The sequence below is a fragment of the Apus apus genome, chromosome 2 (genome assembly GCF_020740795.1).
Source record: "Apus apus isolate bApuApu2 chromosome 2, bApuApu2.pri.cur, whole genome shotgun sequence".
In the NCBI taxonomy this organism is placed as follows: domain Eukaryota; kingdom Metazoa; phylum Chordata; class Aves; order Apodiformes; family Apodidae; genus Apus; species Apus apus.
This window is the reverse complement of record NC_067283.1, coordinates 94501083-94514383: the sequence shown is the minus strand read 5'-3', so window position 1 is coordinate 94514383 and position 13301 is coordinate 94501083. Positions and strand designations below refer to the sequence as shown.

General features: G+C 43.5%; 1 protein-coding gene across 2 annotated transcripts in view; it reads left to right on the top strand.

The window, feature by feature from the left end:
• Positions 1-13301, top strand: part of GLIPR2 (GLI pathogenesis related 2) — a 40948-nt gene that overhangs the window by 1654 nt on the left and 25993 nt on the right. Inside the window, exon 1 of one of the 2 annotated variants that reach the window (XM_051609141.1) lies at positions 9789-10043. The exons of the other annotated variant lie outside the window; for it this stretch is intronic. Coding sequence (XP_051465101.1) covers positions 10031-10043 — 13 coding nt within the window. The 5' untranslated portion in view covers positions 9789-10030. Of the gene's footprint in view, positions 1-9788; positions 10044-13301 lie in introns of those variants that run through there. 2 annotated transcript variants of the gene reach the window in all.

The window sequence follows — 13301 nt, the reverse complement described above, 5'->3', positions numbered from 1 at the left end:
GGGCACCCCAAGAATCACCCCATGTGCCTGAGAGCATCATCCAAACACTTCCTGAACTCAGGCAGGCTTGGTGCTGTGACCACTTCCCTGGAGAGCTTGTTCAAGTGCTCAACCACCCTCTGTGTGAAAAACCTTTTCCTGATACCCAACCTAAATCTCCCCTGATTCAGCTTCCTGCCATTTCCCTTGAACCTGTCTTTGGTCACAGGAGTGAAGAGATCAGTACCTGCCCCATCTCTTCCCCTTGAGAAGAAGGCATAGACTGCAATGAGGTCACCCTTCAGCCTCCTCTTCTCCAAATGTATTCTCCAAGAATAACCCAAGTGACCTCAGAATTAGAAGAGCAAGATAGCATGAGCCTACATCTATCAAGAGAACTTTACACTTGAAAATGGTAAATGTTTTAGGTTCCTTTACAGGAAGAAAAAATTAAAAATTGTCAGGGCACTTCTAAACTTCCTTAGTTTTCATAGCAAAAAAAATTCTTTTCTTGGACCAGCTACCAAGAAAATTCCATACAGCCAGACAGAAGCCCTGCCTTGAAAAGCCCAAACCCCTGTTACATTTGGCTATGAGTAAAGAGGGGTACTCTTTCTCTAACGGGGGTTAGTAGTATCTATCCACTGCAGCTAAATCCCTCAGGAATGAGGCATCTTCAGCTGCTGGGATGCACAACCTTGTAGGAGCTAGGATAGTGTGCCAGGCCGTGCTGCAAGAGGGGGCTTGAAGCTTTGCCCACTCCACTGCTCTTGTAGATTCTACTTTAAGCCGATGGGTGGTAGTACAGCCTAAAGGTGGTAGTACAAGCTCCCCACTCCAGCTGATCCCGGGCTTCTGGATAACACTCTTTTCCCTCTTGTTATCTACTCACAAACGTTTAATGCTGGTCATTTTTATAATTTTGCAAAGCAGCACAAGTAGTATTCAAATTACACATGATGATCAATGTCTTAAAATTGCAAAGTAACATGCAAAGAAATAAAAAGGAAAACAGAAAGTACTATTCATAGGCAATGATGAACTTACCCTGCTGAGGCAGAATGCAGTCCCCTGTAGATACATAGTTTGAAAAAGAAAAATTTAAATAATGCCTTTCTAATATCAGACAAAAGGAAAAGACAGAAAAAACAAAGTATCCTGTCTAAAAGCCACATGAATGACTCAAACCAATTTTTTTATCAGCTTTAATATTTGCTGTACATTAGTTGATGGGCTACTCATTTTTGTAATAGAAAAAAGACAAAATTATATACCTAGTAATAAAATATGTTTTCAGTCAAATGTGCTACCTATACAGGATCTTCATTAGTCTTTAAAAAAACCCCATATATTGAAAATACAGGTATATAAATGAGGTAACAGAGCTAAGAAAATTAGCTGCATGTTAGCAGGGGTTCTTTTACAGGTTTCTGATGAAAAGAAAAAGGGAGAATAAGAATTAATGGAGAAAAAAAAAAACACTTGCTGAGCATCAATGAAGAAAGTATATCCCATAGAGCCAGAAAGAATTATCGTCTCCCACTGCTCAGAAACTAGGTTTCCTGAGAATAGCTTGTTGCCCACATTATTTAAAAATAAATTAATTGACATCTGTTTCTTAACAGGTGGTACTGTCAGGATTTTCTTTACAAGCAAGAGGTCTAGAAAGCAAACTTTTAAAAAAGAAAAAGCAGTAGCTGAAATTCACACAATCCTAGGACTTTAAAAGTGAGAGCTGGCAATAAGTATGACAGGAGCACCTGAAATGTTTCTCTGAATGTGAGTCAATACAGAGAACTCCGAACTGGCAGAAAAGTTGGTTCGGATTGATTCATTAAAGAAAAAAAAAAAGAAGAAAAAAGAAAATGAATGGTCAGAGGCTCATGCAGGAATGGAAGAGACAGAAAATAACACAGTCGGGAGGTAAGCCTGGGCAAATGCTAAGGTGTAAACTTGTGGTGACAGAGCTTTGAGCGGCATTAACAGATGAGGATAAGATCCCTGAACTGGGAGGTATGGATGAAGATCCACAGCAGACCTGGCATAGACATGCAGTCCTGTTATTTGTTCAGTTTCCTTTTTGCTTCATGGTGCATTGCTTCCAAGTACACAGTTTTAGGAAGGGCTTTAACCATGCTAGAAAAACTGTGAAAGGACATTCTGGAGCAGGTCACAATTACTGCTTCTTTCACAAAAGCAGTAAGACTTGCAGGTGGAGTTAGCCAGACCATTAGACTACTCTGCCTAAAAAACAGTCCTGCCAAGCCAAAGGATCCAGCCCCAGCGCTGATGTCCAGGCACAGGGATGAGGGGTGACATCCCTCTGCTCCCAGGAGTCCCCCTAAGAAGGCAAGCAAAGCCATGTGCTGGCGGGACCTGTTTCTCCTGGTAGTGTCACTGGGGAGATGTGCAGCAAGGGAAATGCTCCAGGCTGTCACCTCACTGAGCTAAGTAGTGAACTCCTTTTTCCATGAGTTGTCCCAAAGAATTAGCATCTGTTTTCCTCACACTTCTTTGATTAGCCCTTTCCTCTGCAGGGAGGGCTTTGAAATTTGTTTGGAACTGTAGAGGGAAAGAAGAACAAATAATTAGGTGTTGGGAATAATCTTGTTGCAGATACGCTCCATTTTATCAACTCCAAGACTGGTTCAGATGCTGGTGATAAGCAGTGCCCCTTGTTCTTGGTGTTAATGATCACTGGGAATCTTTTTTGGAAGCATGCCTTTTGCGTCTAAAATTCAGTGTTGGAAGACTGTTAAGGGAAAAAGTATTCATTGAGGGCAAAAATGCTAAACAATATAATTGAATAAAATCGTGTTTTCTTACTGGATTTATTAGCTTGACTTTTCCTGGATTTAATTGTGTTTCTGTAGTCAAAAGAAGGAAAACACGAAGCAGTAATGCCAGAGAAATCTTGCCAAAGGAAAAACTATAATATTGTTAGCTAACAAGGTAGATGAGCACTTCTGTTTAAAACTCATTGCATGGACCAGTGAGATAAGTCAAGACTATGCCAAGTGAGTTGGATGAAATTATGAGAAGAACACAGAATCAACAATAGGAAGACATCAGCAAAAGCAGGACTAGCTGATATTCCAGTGCCCACCTCAGTTAGCATTCTGGCACTCATTAGTTTGCACCATGGAACTGTCTCTAAGTGTGAAATGGATTCTTTGGATCACACATATACAAACCCTTGCTCCGGGAGTCTATCTGACATGCTACAGCTGCTGTTGGGTATTCATACCATGCTGCTGGCCCAAGCGGTGTGATGAATGCAGATGTGGTGGTGCTGGAGTTTGTGTTTGAGCAATGGGTTGCTGGTGTGGAAATGAAACTGTTGCAGGAGAATTACGGAGAGTCTGAGGTAAAGGTCAGGTAGGAAAGCTGTTGGAGAGGAGATGATGGAGGAGTGACATGGAGGAACAGACCTTCTAACTGAACTCAGGGATAATAAGAAAGTGTACAGGAGGTGGAAGCAGGGACAGGTGACCCAGCAGGATGCTTGAGCTGCTGTTGGGTCTTGTAGGGATAGGGTTAGGAAAGAAAAGGCTGACCTGAACTTGAGGGTTGTGAAGGGTAACAGCAAAGGTTTCTACAGGTACGTAAACAGCACAAGGAAGACCAGGGTAAATGTGGCCCACAGCTGAATGCAGTGGGGGCCTGATGACACAGGACATGGAAAAGGATGAGGTACTTATTGCCTTCTGTGCCTCAGTCTTTACTGGCAAGCCTTTACTGGGCTTGGCAGTACAAGAAAGATAGGAACATACTGGAGTGAGTCCTGTGCAGGCCACAAAGATGATTAGATTATTGCAGGACTGGAGCATCTCTCCTATGAGGAGAGGCTGAGAGAGCTGGGACTGTTCAGCCTGAAGGAAAGAAGGCTTGGGGGGGATCTCATCAGCATGTATGAATACCTGGAAGAAGGAGAGGGAGACAGACACTTCTCAGCAGTGGTTGCTGGTAGGACAAGAGGCAATGTGCACAAAAATAAAAATTCTCTGCCAAAGCCCCTTCTCTGCTGCATCCCACATCCATTTTTTAAAATCTTGTTCCCACAATCTTCTTTTAATATCTCCCAATTATTTTATTGAAGGACATAATCAACAGTCATTAGCCATCTGTGTTGTTCATCATCTTGTAATGTCTGTAATTTCCCTTTCCATGATCTCTTCCTTTGGCTGAAGAATTATAGAATCATGGAATGGTCTGGGTTGGAAAGGACCTTAAACATCATCTAGTTCCAAGGGATACTTTCCACTTAATCAAGTTGCTTAAAGCTGTGTTGGTTTGTGTATGAAGCTTCCATGCCCTTGTTGCCTTTCCCAACTTCTGTTGTACAGTTTTTGAGATCAGGAAACCAGGACTGCCTGTGTAATTCAAGGTGCAAACAAATCAGAAGTACCACAATCACATTGTCTGCCTTCTTTGTTTCTTTAGTCATTCTCAATATCAGATGCACTTTCTTGTCTTCTGAACATTGAAACTGATGTTTTCAGGATGTATCATAATTGTGTGATCTTATTCATGAGTAACTGCTCAAATTTACTTTCTGACTCATAAAGTTGATCATATACAAGGATATTTTAATGTAATGGCTAAATATGTGGCTGTTAAGCACTTTGAGTTAGTAGGATGATGGTTTTGCTTAAACTAAGGTTACTGCTTGTGTGGATCTGATACAAAATGTAGCAGATTGTGTGGCCATACATAAGAAGGCAAAATCACAGATGATGGGGAGTCGGTGTGTTTATGTATGGATATAGCACTCATGCAGGTCAGCAGCTGGCCTCATCGCCTGTTGCCACAGAGCCCTGGAAAAGTGGGGTTTAACCTCAGACCGAGGTTCTGTGCTGAAGGAGAGAGTCTGTAACGTCCTAACACCACGTGCCAGGTGCTGCTCAGCCCATCACGGCCTGGGAGGACAGAGGTAACACTTTGTAGTGCTGACAGAAGCCCTCTTCCTTTTGAACATCCTCAAATCCTTTTTTGTGCAAGTCTTTCCAGAGTACCCTCTCCTCCCCTTCTTTACCGGAACTCCTCTGTACCTCGAGGCTGAGCTCACCCCTGTCTCCTACAGGATAATAAGGCCTCCACGTCATTCTCTGTGGCAGAGGAAGCACAATGAGCATTCGCAGAGGTGGGAGGTGACACCTCTTATGGAGGTTGTGCTATATCTTTTTTATCCTGCTTGGAGGCAGTTGATAACAACCATGCTGAGGGTTTTCCTCAGGGCTTTTTTTTTTTTTTTCTGAAGATAGAACCCAAATAATTTGGTCCATGTTGAGGAACACCCTGAGCCTGAAGTGGGCATTTCACTGCCCTGCTCTGGTGACATTTGAGTACTTGTGCTCTCAAACATTTAGATGGTCAAGGACCAAGTCTGAAGAATGTCATCTGGGGAGAATGCTGGAACTCTAGAGAAGGCCAGTGCCTGTGCCATACTCTGTGGATAGCAGTATTCCTGTACTTTCTCCCCAAAACTTTTGCTTTGAATCTAGCCCATAAAACTGTTATTGGTGATAAATCACGCGCTACTTTTATCTTGCAATGTGTAGGAAGAAGTTGAAGGCAATGACTACTCTGCAGTGACTGTCTCCAGTTTTCTGTGAGGGTTTTTTGGATGTGGCCATCTGATAACAGCACAGTGCTGAGAAAAGCAGAAGAGCCTTGCTTTTGTGCTGTTGCTCTTTTCAACTCAGTTCTTTTCAGTCTCTTCAGAATCTGAGAGTTATCGTCAAACTAGAAAGCAGAGCTGAATTGTGATAAAAGTAAACTTCTCCAACTGTGTTAAAGCTGAATTTTTGTGACCTGCGACGCAGCCTGGATTCTTTTACAGGTGAAAAGGCAATACCAGTTTAGGTCCCACAAGCAAAGCCTGGCAAAACTGAAACAGAAGGAATATTCTCAAATATTCTACCATAATTTCTGCCCCGTTTTCCTTTACCTCAATATGCAGTTTTGTAGTTGGTTGATAGTCTGGTGCATCATTTTATTGTTCACCCACATATGATGTTATTCATATGTGATGTATCTATATTCGTATGAATACTGTTGGACCTTAGGGTCACTTCTTAATTGTCTCTGGGGAGAACTGGGTTTATTGCAATTACTATTGCTCACAAACATTTTGCATGCATGGTTTGAGTTGTGGAGAAACAGCTTAGTGTTGCTTTTAAAAGGAGGCTGGGGGGTATACACACCTCCTTGTCAGGGCTTATGTACGACAGTGGTGTTGTGTGTCTGTCCCAGTCCGTGCAGGCTCCTAGTGGTACCTGATTCATACCAATTGATGTTAATGAATTAATGATTCAAATTATTGATGACAGCCATTTGCATCAACTGGGCCCATTGGAGCTTGCACATGTGAAAAGGTCTCAGGCCTTCTTAAATGTGTCTGAACCTGCCTGAAAGCAGTTGGGGATCTGCACAGCCAGCAGCTGGCTGGCTGTTACTTCAGCACTCACACAGCTGCTGGAACAGAAACTGCAGGCAGAAATCCACAATGCTGCTGGGGCCCTCACAACAGACACACAGCTGATGCAGAGTCCTGCTTGGGTGGGTATCTTGCCAGAGGGAGATGGGTGCTGAGCTGTGTCGAGGCAAACCTCTGGGAAAACAACAGGTAACGTAGGGTCCACCTGGAGTTTCTTGCTCTGTCGAAAAGACGTCTCTTTAGTCCTTGGTTTCTACAGATTTAGCCATATATGGCTGGCTGTTGGAAGCTACTGGAATAATACAGGAGGCTTTCCTCATGTGGCTGTAAAGACTGAGCATGAGACAACACACAATAGCATAATCCTGGCTGGGCCTGGAAATTCACACTCTCTGTTCTACCATCCTGGCCTTGTTGGGTCCACATGCCCTGAGGCAGTCTGTGGGGCACCCCAAGAGTGCCTGTGGCTACCCAGGGCTGATCACAATGCAAAGTGCAGGTCTCACGGAGCAGGCTGGGGGACAGTGAAGAGAAAATGCTGATGGGAAGGGGTGCAGAAAGCTTCCAGAGGAGACAGGAAAGCAAAGTAGGGAAAGGACGTGGTTTACATATGGTAGCACCAGAGAAGATTATGAGACTGTGAGCTTTAGGGTCAGTCACATCAAGATAAAGAAAAGGGGTTGATGCAGGTGGGTGAGATGGATTTGCTTTGGTGGGAGAAAAGAAGACAGGGTAGAAGGAGGAATCCGTTTTGTTATCTGAATGTCACATATTCAGTATGACACCAAAATTTTAGCCACAGATTTTTAGGATGTAGATGAAATAGCAGATGAATTATCTCCGACTCCCTGATTGTAATGATTCAAGCACTTCCTTTCAAATTGCATCTTTCCTTCTTATGTGCTGTATAACCTATTTCCAGAAAGAATATTTATTACACCAGTCTTTAGTACTTAAGTGTTACTTTTTCTAGCCAGCTGTTTATGTTCTGTTTTCCTTTTAGCATAAAGATGGAAGAACTAAAAATGAGACAATCCACACTGTACTTTTTTTTTTTTTGCATCTTTTCCAGAAATGTTTAATAGGTGTTGCTAAAGGATGCCAAGTGCTGGACTCGTATCTGGTTGTGTCAGGGCATCTCTGTTTCTGTAAGATAGTTTCCAATGCCCATTATTGTATAATATGAGTGTCATCTAAGTATTTTCTTTGTAAAGATTAATGCAGTAGTTAAGCATGCATTTGGAGGTCCATCATCAAACAAATGGGAAATCCCATTTGTTTCCACTCATATGTCTGTATGTTTAATACAACCTGAAACTGGTAAAAGGGCATTAACAATTTACAGTTTGCAGATTTCCCTAGCAGTGGTTCTTACTTAATTGCTTTCATTATTTTCAAAGACTCAATTGCATTCTAATAATTAGTGTACATACTTCCTCCAGATTTCCATCTGATAAGATCAGCAATATTCATTAGTGTGGAAATTTCATCAAGTAATTTTAGAATGCTAAAAAAGCCCAGCTCCCTCCTTCCTCTTGTTTTTGGGTATCTCAGCTTACATCGCTTTCCAGTCTCTGATGAGTCATTGCATTCACTTTGTACTGATAGTTTTCACATTTCATGCCTGAGCAGTGATTTTGATTTCCTCATTTTCTGATCAGAAAAAGCACTATTTTTTTTTTTTTCCCTGTAGGTAACACTGGATATTTTGCCAGATCAGAAAAACCCTCTTTTCCAAGTTGTGGTTGCAAAGGATGCTGCAAAAATCACATGCAGGTGTCTCTGGTCACTTTTAAAAAGATCTTGATGCAGTCCAGGTCCCAAGGGGTTGTTGCTTGATAATGCAGTTGAATATTCTAAAGATCTAAAACATAAGCAGCATAAAATGTTACAGTAACTATGAGGATATAAAAGAACATTTCAAATACCAGAGACTCCCAGCTATGCAAATTTCAATTTCCTTCTCCTCCTTGTCATAGCCATACAGTGGCACAGGGTATTGCTGGGTGTTGATAGATGTCCTAGGAGTAGTATGACCCAGTATTTCAAGTTCAGCAGAATATTTTTAGAAGCTAGGGTTCACAGACAGGCCCATGGTTTGCTGAGTCCTGCAAGCAAATGAAACAGCAGCTTTCACCTCCAGATAAAGGGCTCTGACACTGCCAGATTCAGCTCTCCACCCAGCTCCTCAGCCAGCAGCTACCACTCTCACAGCAGAGGGAGTAGGAAGAGTTGTCCAGCACCTTCTCTGACTTTTTGCTCCTGCTCAGCTGTGGGCCTTGTTACCAGCAAAGGGAGGATGAATGTGACCTCACACCCTCCCTTTCCTCTTCCGGATGGTGATCAGTTACACCCATATCACTTCTCAGTGATTCCATCGGTGATTAGTTAGTCACAGCCCCTTGGCCTGTGTTTCAGCCTCAGGAGGAGCAATGTGTTGGTGAAGGGGTAGTGTCTTTGCCCACCTGCTGCTGCTTGTTGTTTCAAAAGGAAAAAAACAACAACCCACATCTCTCTATTTTTGGGTTTTCTTTTTTCATCATGGAGCTCAGCCTCCAGAGGTAGATAAAGGATAATTAGAACCTGCTGAGCCAGTGGACTTGGCACAAGGCCAAGCATAACCTTGACGTTGTGAAAGACTGTGTAAAAAAGTGGGAGGCATTAACCTCAGATAATGTTTTGCGATGATGAAAAGATGAAAGTTGGAAACACATCACTGAATTACTGTTCGGAGAGGTGCAGCCCTTCTAAAGTTAAATCAAAGTGTTGTGTGTGCTGTAGTTGAAGTAGTTAGTATTTGCCAGATGAGCTTGAGGTGTTTTGATGTAGTGTGAAGATAACGGTGGCACAGTGTGCTTGCACAGATGTCCTGGCTCAAACCAGGAGAGCAGATAAAAATGAGACATAAGCACATCCAGCTCTTTTAACAGAAATACATCATCAGCACAGTTCTTATTTAACCTGCAAAGTCTTTTGCTGTGTTTTACGAATACCTCCCACGGATCACGCCGCGACAGCGCAGAATGTGATTTATTTTAGACATGAAACATTGTTGTACTTCAAACTGCCTTATCACTTGCCAGTTTCAACTTCACGTCCAGTAACCGGGTAAAAGTTTAACACCTAGCTGAATGAATTAACTTCATGGGCTCTGCCTGCTGTGGCAGCAGAATTCTTTGTCAGCAGAATCTCTTTTCTCAGCCTATTCTTATCAGAAGACAGCCACGATTACGAAGCTAAATTGGTATGTGAAACCATATGGTGTTTTGGAGCTGCTTGGTTACTGTGGAGGATAAATAGCTGCTGACCCTAAAGAGGATCTTTTTAAGAAAAAAAAAAAAAAAAAAAAATCGTGTCCCTGTGCCTTATAAGGCGTGGGCAGGCTTACTCCAGTGTTGGAGAAGGGGTGGTAACACGTTGATGCTGCTGAGTTTTCTCCGGCAGCGGTCGCAGGCGGCTGAAGAAGTTGGACTGAAATTGCAAACGCTTCGTTCCGCGGCACTTAGCAGCGAAACTCTGGCAAGAGAAGCAGCAGGTGAAATTTGAAAAAAACAAAACAAAACAAAAAAACCCACACCAAAAATCCCAAACTCAACACGACACCACTTGATCATGGGAAAATCAGGTGAGTAAATGCCTTCGTGCAGTTGGCTGTCTGTTCTTACAATGTCTGATTTTGTGCTCGGAAAGCATTGACAAAGCCTTAGTGGCTTCCCTGCGGGAAAGCTGCTTTCATTTGTGCATGGTACAGCCTGGGAGGAGCTTTCTCTCAGACACAGGGTTAGACTCAAAAAGAGGGAAAACCATCTCCCCCTCCCCAGCCTGCGCAGTGCAGAAGGAGTTGTATTTTATACATGGCATTCATTTCGTAACTTTGAGTAGCTTTACTTTTCTGATTGAAATAATTATAACCCCTATAGCTTTAGAATTATTTAGCATCTAGCTGTCTGAAAAAACCTACTTGCCTTGCAGATATGCAGCAGGATGCTTTGAGGGGGTGAAACTTTTTATTACACTTCCTGTTGGGAGGATTTAGATTTAAAATTTGGTTACCGTTTAACTAAAGATAACTTTGTTCAGCTCCTAAGTCTCTCCCCAGCTGTGCAGATATTCGTGAAGCCTCTTGCTGCAAGCTGCATTGTTGGTCTTTTCCTCTCTGCTGCTGGCTTTCTGTGTGCCCTGCTCCAGCAGTCTTGGTTGGGGGATGCTTCTCCAAAGCTGCCAGGGAGCTGGGGACCTTAAGAAGAGAGAGCTTGTGCCCGGGTTCTGGTACATCTTTGTCTTGTTCCAGTCATGAGGGAAAATTTGTGCTGATCTTCTGAAGAGGCTGTGAAACTAGATGGTTTATTTTTGTTCTTGTGGTTAGGATATTATTTTTTATGACAAAACAGAGCCTGGTGGCATTTTGTCTGTCTGTCCTGTGCATAAACAGCATGTATGGGACATGTTCAGCAAAACCTAGTACTGGATTCACTCAAAACCATCAGACTCTTCCAGATAAACTTGAAGATCTTTGTGGGTCTCAGAATGAGTGTGTTGAGTTGTTTGGGTTTTTTTTCTTTTTTTTAAAGGTCAGCATCATAGATGAGATCAGAGCTGTCTGCAAATGTAACTGTAAAGGGCTTACTGGTATGACACTCAGTCCAGGCAAGGCACCATATAGCTGTCAGTGGCTGTTTTTGGCCCTGTGTCCTGGGAGCTGCATGGGCTTTCAAGTGGACTGGGATTTAGTAAATAATCTAACAACAATGTAAATAACTGCAGTCACTCACAAGCATCATTTTCTGCACTTCCTCACTAATTTCATACAAAGTACAAACACCAGGTAAGTCTAGTTGTCTGTACATTACATTAGGAAAGCTGAGTAAAAGCGGTAGAGATATTCCAGTGTACACTTCCCAGCCCCAAATTTATTAAAATCTCATCTTGTTTTAAGATATGTACAGTCTCTGTTTCAAATCGCTAATACAGTCATAAGGCAATTACTGTCTTTGTTATTTCCTGCACATTTATCACTGCACTAAGTTGATTGTTCTGAGCTTAGGAGGAACAACAGACCAGAAACTGCTTTTACCAAGGCTTGGGTATGGTTTGTAATCCTTAAGTAGTTATACAAATAGAGCCTGAAATATAAGCAGACGTTGAAAATATTTTGTCACTTTTGTCATGTTTTCAAATCAATGGTAAACTGGACGGTCTAGGTTACCGTCTTTGAGCTGTGTGCAGTATTTTTAGATGAATCATAAAACTGAGATCCTGTCCTAACAATTGGTTTGCTGACTAAATGCCATCTGCCCTTCCCAGTGAACTCCAGTCTTTAAATTTCTGTCAGAGATCGTTCAGTGTGGTTTGCCTCTGAACGGGCAAGAGCAGCTACATTAGAGAGTGCCACTTTCTCTGTGCTTTGTGGAAAATACCCCATGTTCCTTCTGTAGAACTCTGGAGGACACGATGCAAGCAGGTTTCTCTATAGTGGGATGTATGGAAGTGTTGGGCTCTGTCTGACCTCCAAGCAGAGTGCTTGCATGCCTCCTGGGCCAGAAAGGCTAAGGTGGAGTTTACCTGCAGGTATACATTTAAAGGGGCTCTAATTAATGTATAGCAAGGCCACTATTTTATAATAAATGTTTTTACTTCTTTAACTATTTTTGGTGAGTCTGTCTTGAGGCCTAAGTATCCCCATGCAAGGCAATCCTGCTGTTGAAAATCTCAGTTCCTTGATAAACACTCCCTAATAGTGTGTTGTTACAAGCTGTTGGATTACACTCGAAGCAGTGTTCTTTGCAGCTGTCAGACTTAGGGATGGCTGTGCTTCACTGAACAGAGCTGAGCGTCAGAAGACACCAGTACCTCTGACTCAGCTTTCCCCTTTGCAAGCTGCAGGCTGCTAAAACCGAATTCATACTGGAATTCCCTCATCAGATTTAGAAAACATCTTCCATGGCCGTAACACCTTAATACACCTGAAATACTAAAAAACACCTGAAATACTTAGGCCGAACACGGGGACCCCATCTGCCCTCTCCCGGGTCTTCTCTTTTTGGACAGCATTGGGGTTAGAGGGTGGTGCAGGGTCCCTCCCCCATCCCCGCGGGTCCTGCAGAGCTCGAACAGGAAAGATCGTGGTGAGTGTTTTCTGCAGGAAATGAGGCGGGGTGAGCTGGCTGCTCTCGCTGTTGCCCGGTTGCTGCGGCAGGGCTGTGAGTCCCCCGCAGCTGTGCTCGGCCGGAGCCCCGGCCCCAGAGGGGAGAGCCCTGCGAGCAGCTGCGGGAGGCGCTCAGGGAAGCAGCCGCTGGCGGCCAGCCCCACTCCTCCGCTCTGGAACACCGGGGTTGCTGCTGCTGCTGCTGCTGGGTGGGAGTTTCCGAGCCGGCTGGGATGGTGGCAGAAAACGACTGCTGCAAGTCTCATTTCTTCCGCTTTCCCTGTGGCCCTGCCTGGTGGAGGAAGGGAGCTTGTCCCGTTCGCTCCCTAAAAACTAAGGTGGAGGTAACGGCAGGGGAGTTGCCCTGTTTCTCCTGGCTAATGGGTGCAGGCGCTATCAGGCAAAGACAAGGACAGGCTCGGTAAATAATCTTCTTTCACGGTTTGTTTTTTTCTTTTGTTTTCTTTTTCCCGTCAGCAAACGTGGGTGAGAGTTACCCACTGTGCTGGTTGGTGAGTCAGTACAAAAATAAGGGGTTTGAGAAAAAGAGACAGGAACCAAACTCGGTGCAGTTTTCCGTGCTGGTTTTAATCTTCCTCTGAAGCATGTGCTGGTTTTTAACTCTTTAAGGTGCATATGGAGCACAGTGTAAAGGATTTTCTGCCGAGCCAGCTCCATCTGCAGCTGTTCTGAAGGGCCAGCTTGTGCTGTAGCATCTCGGTAGGACAGCCATAGCAG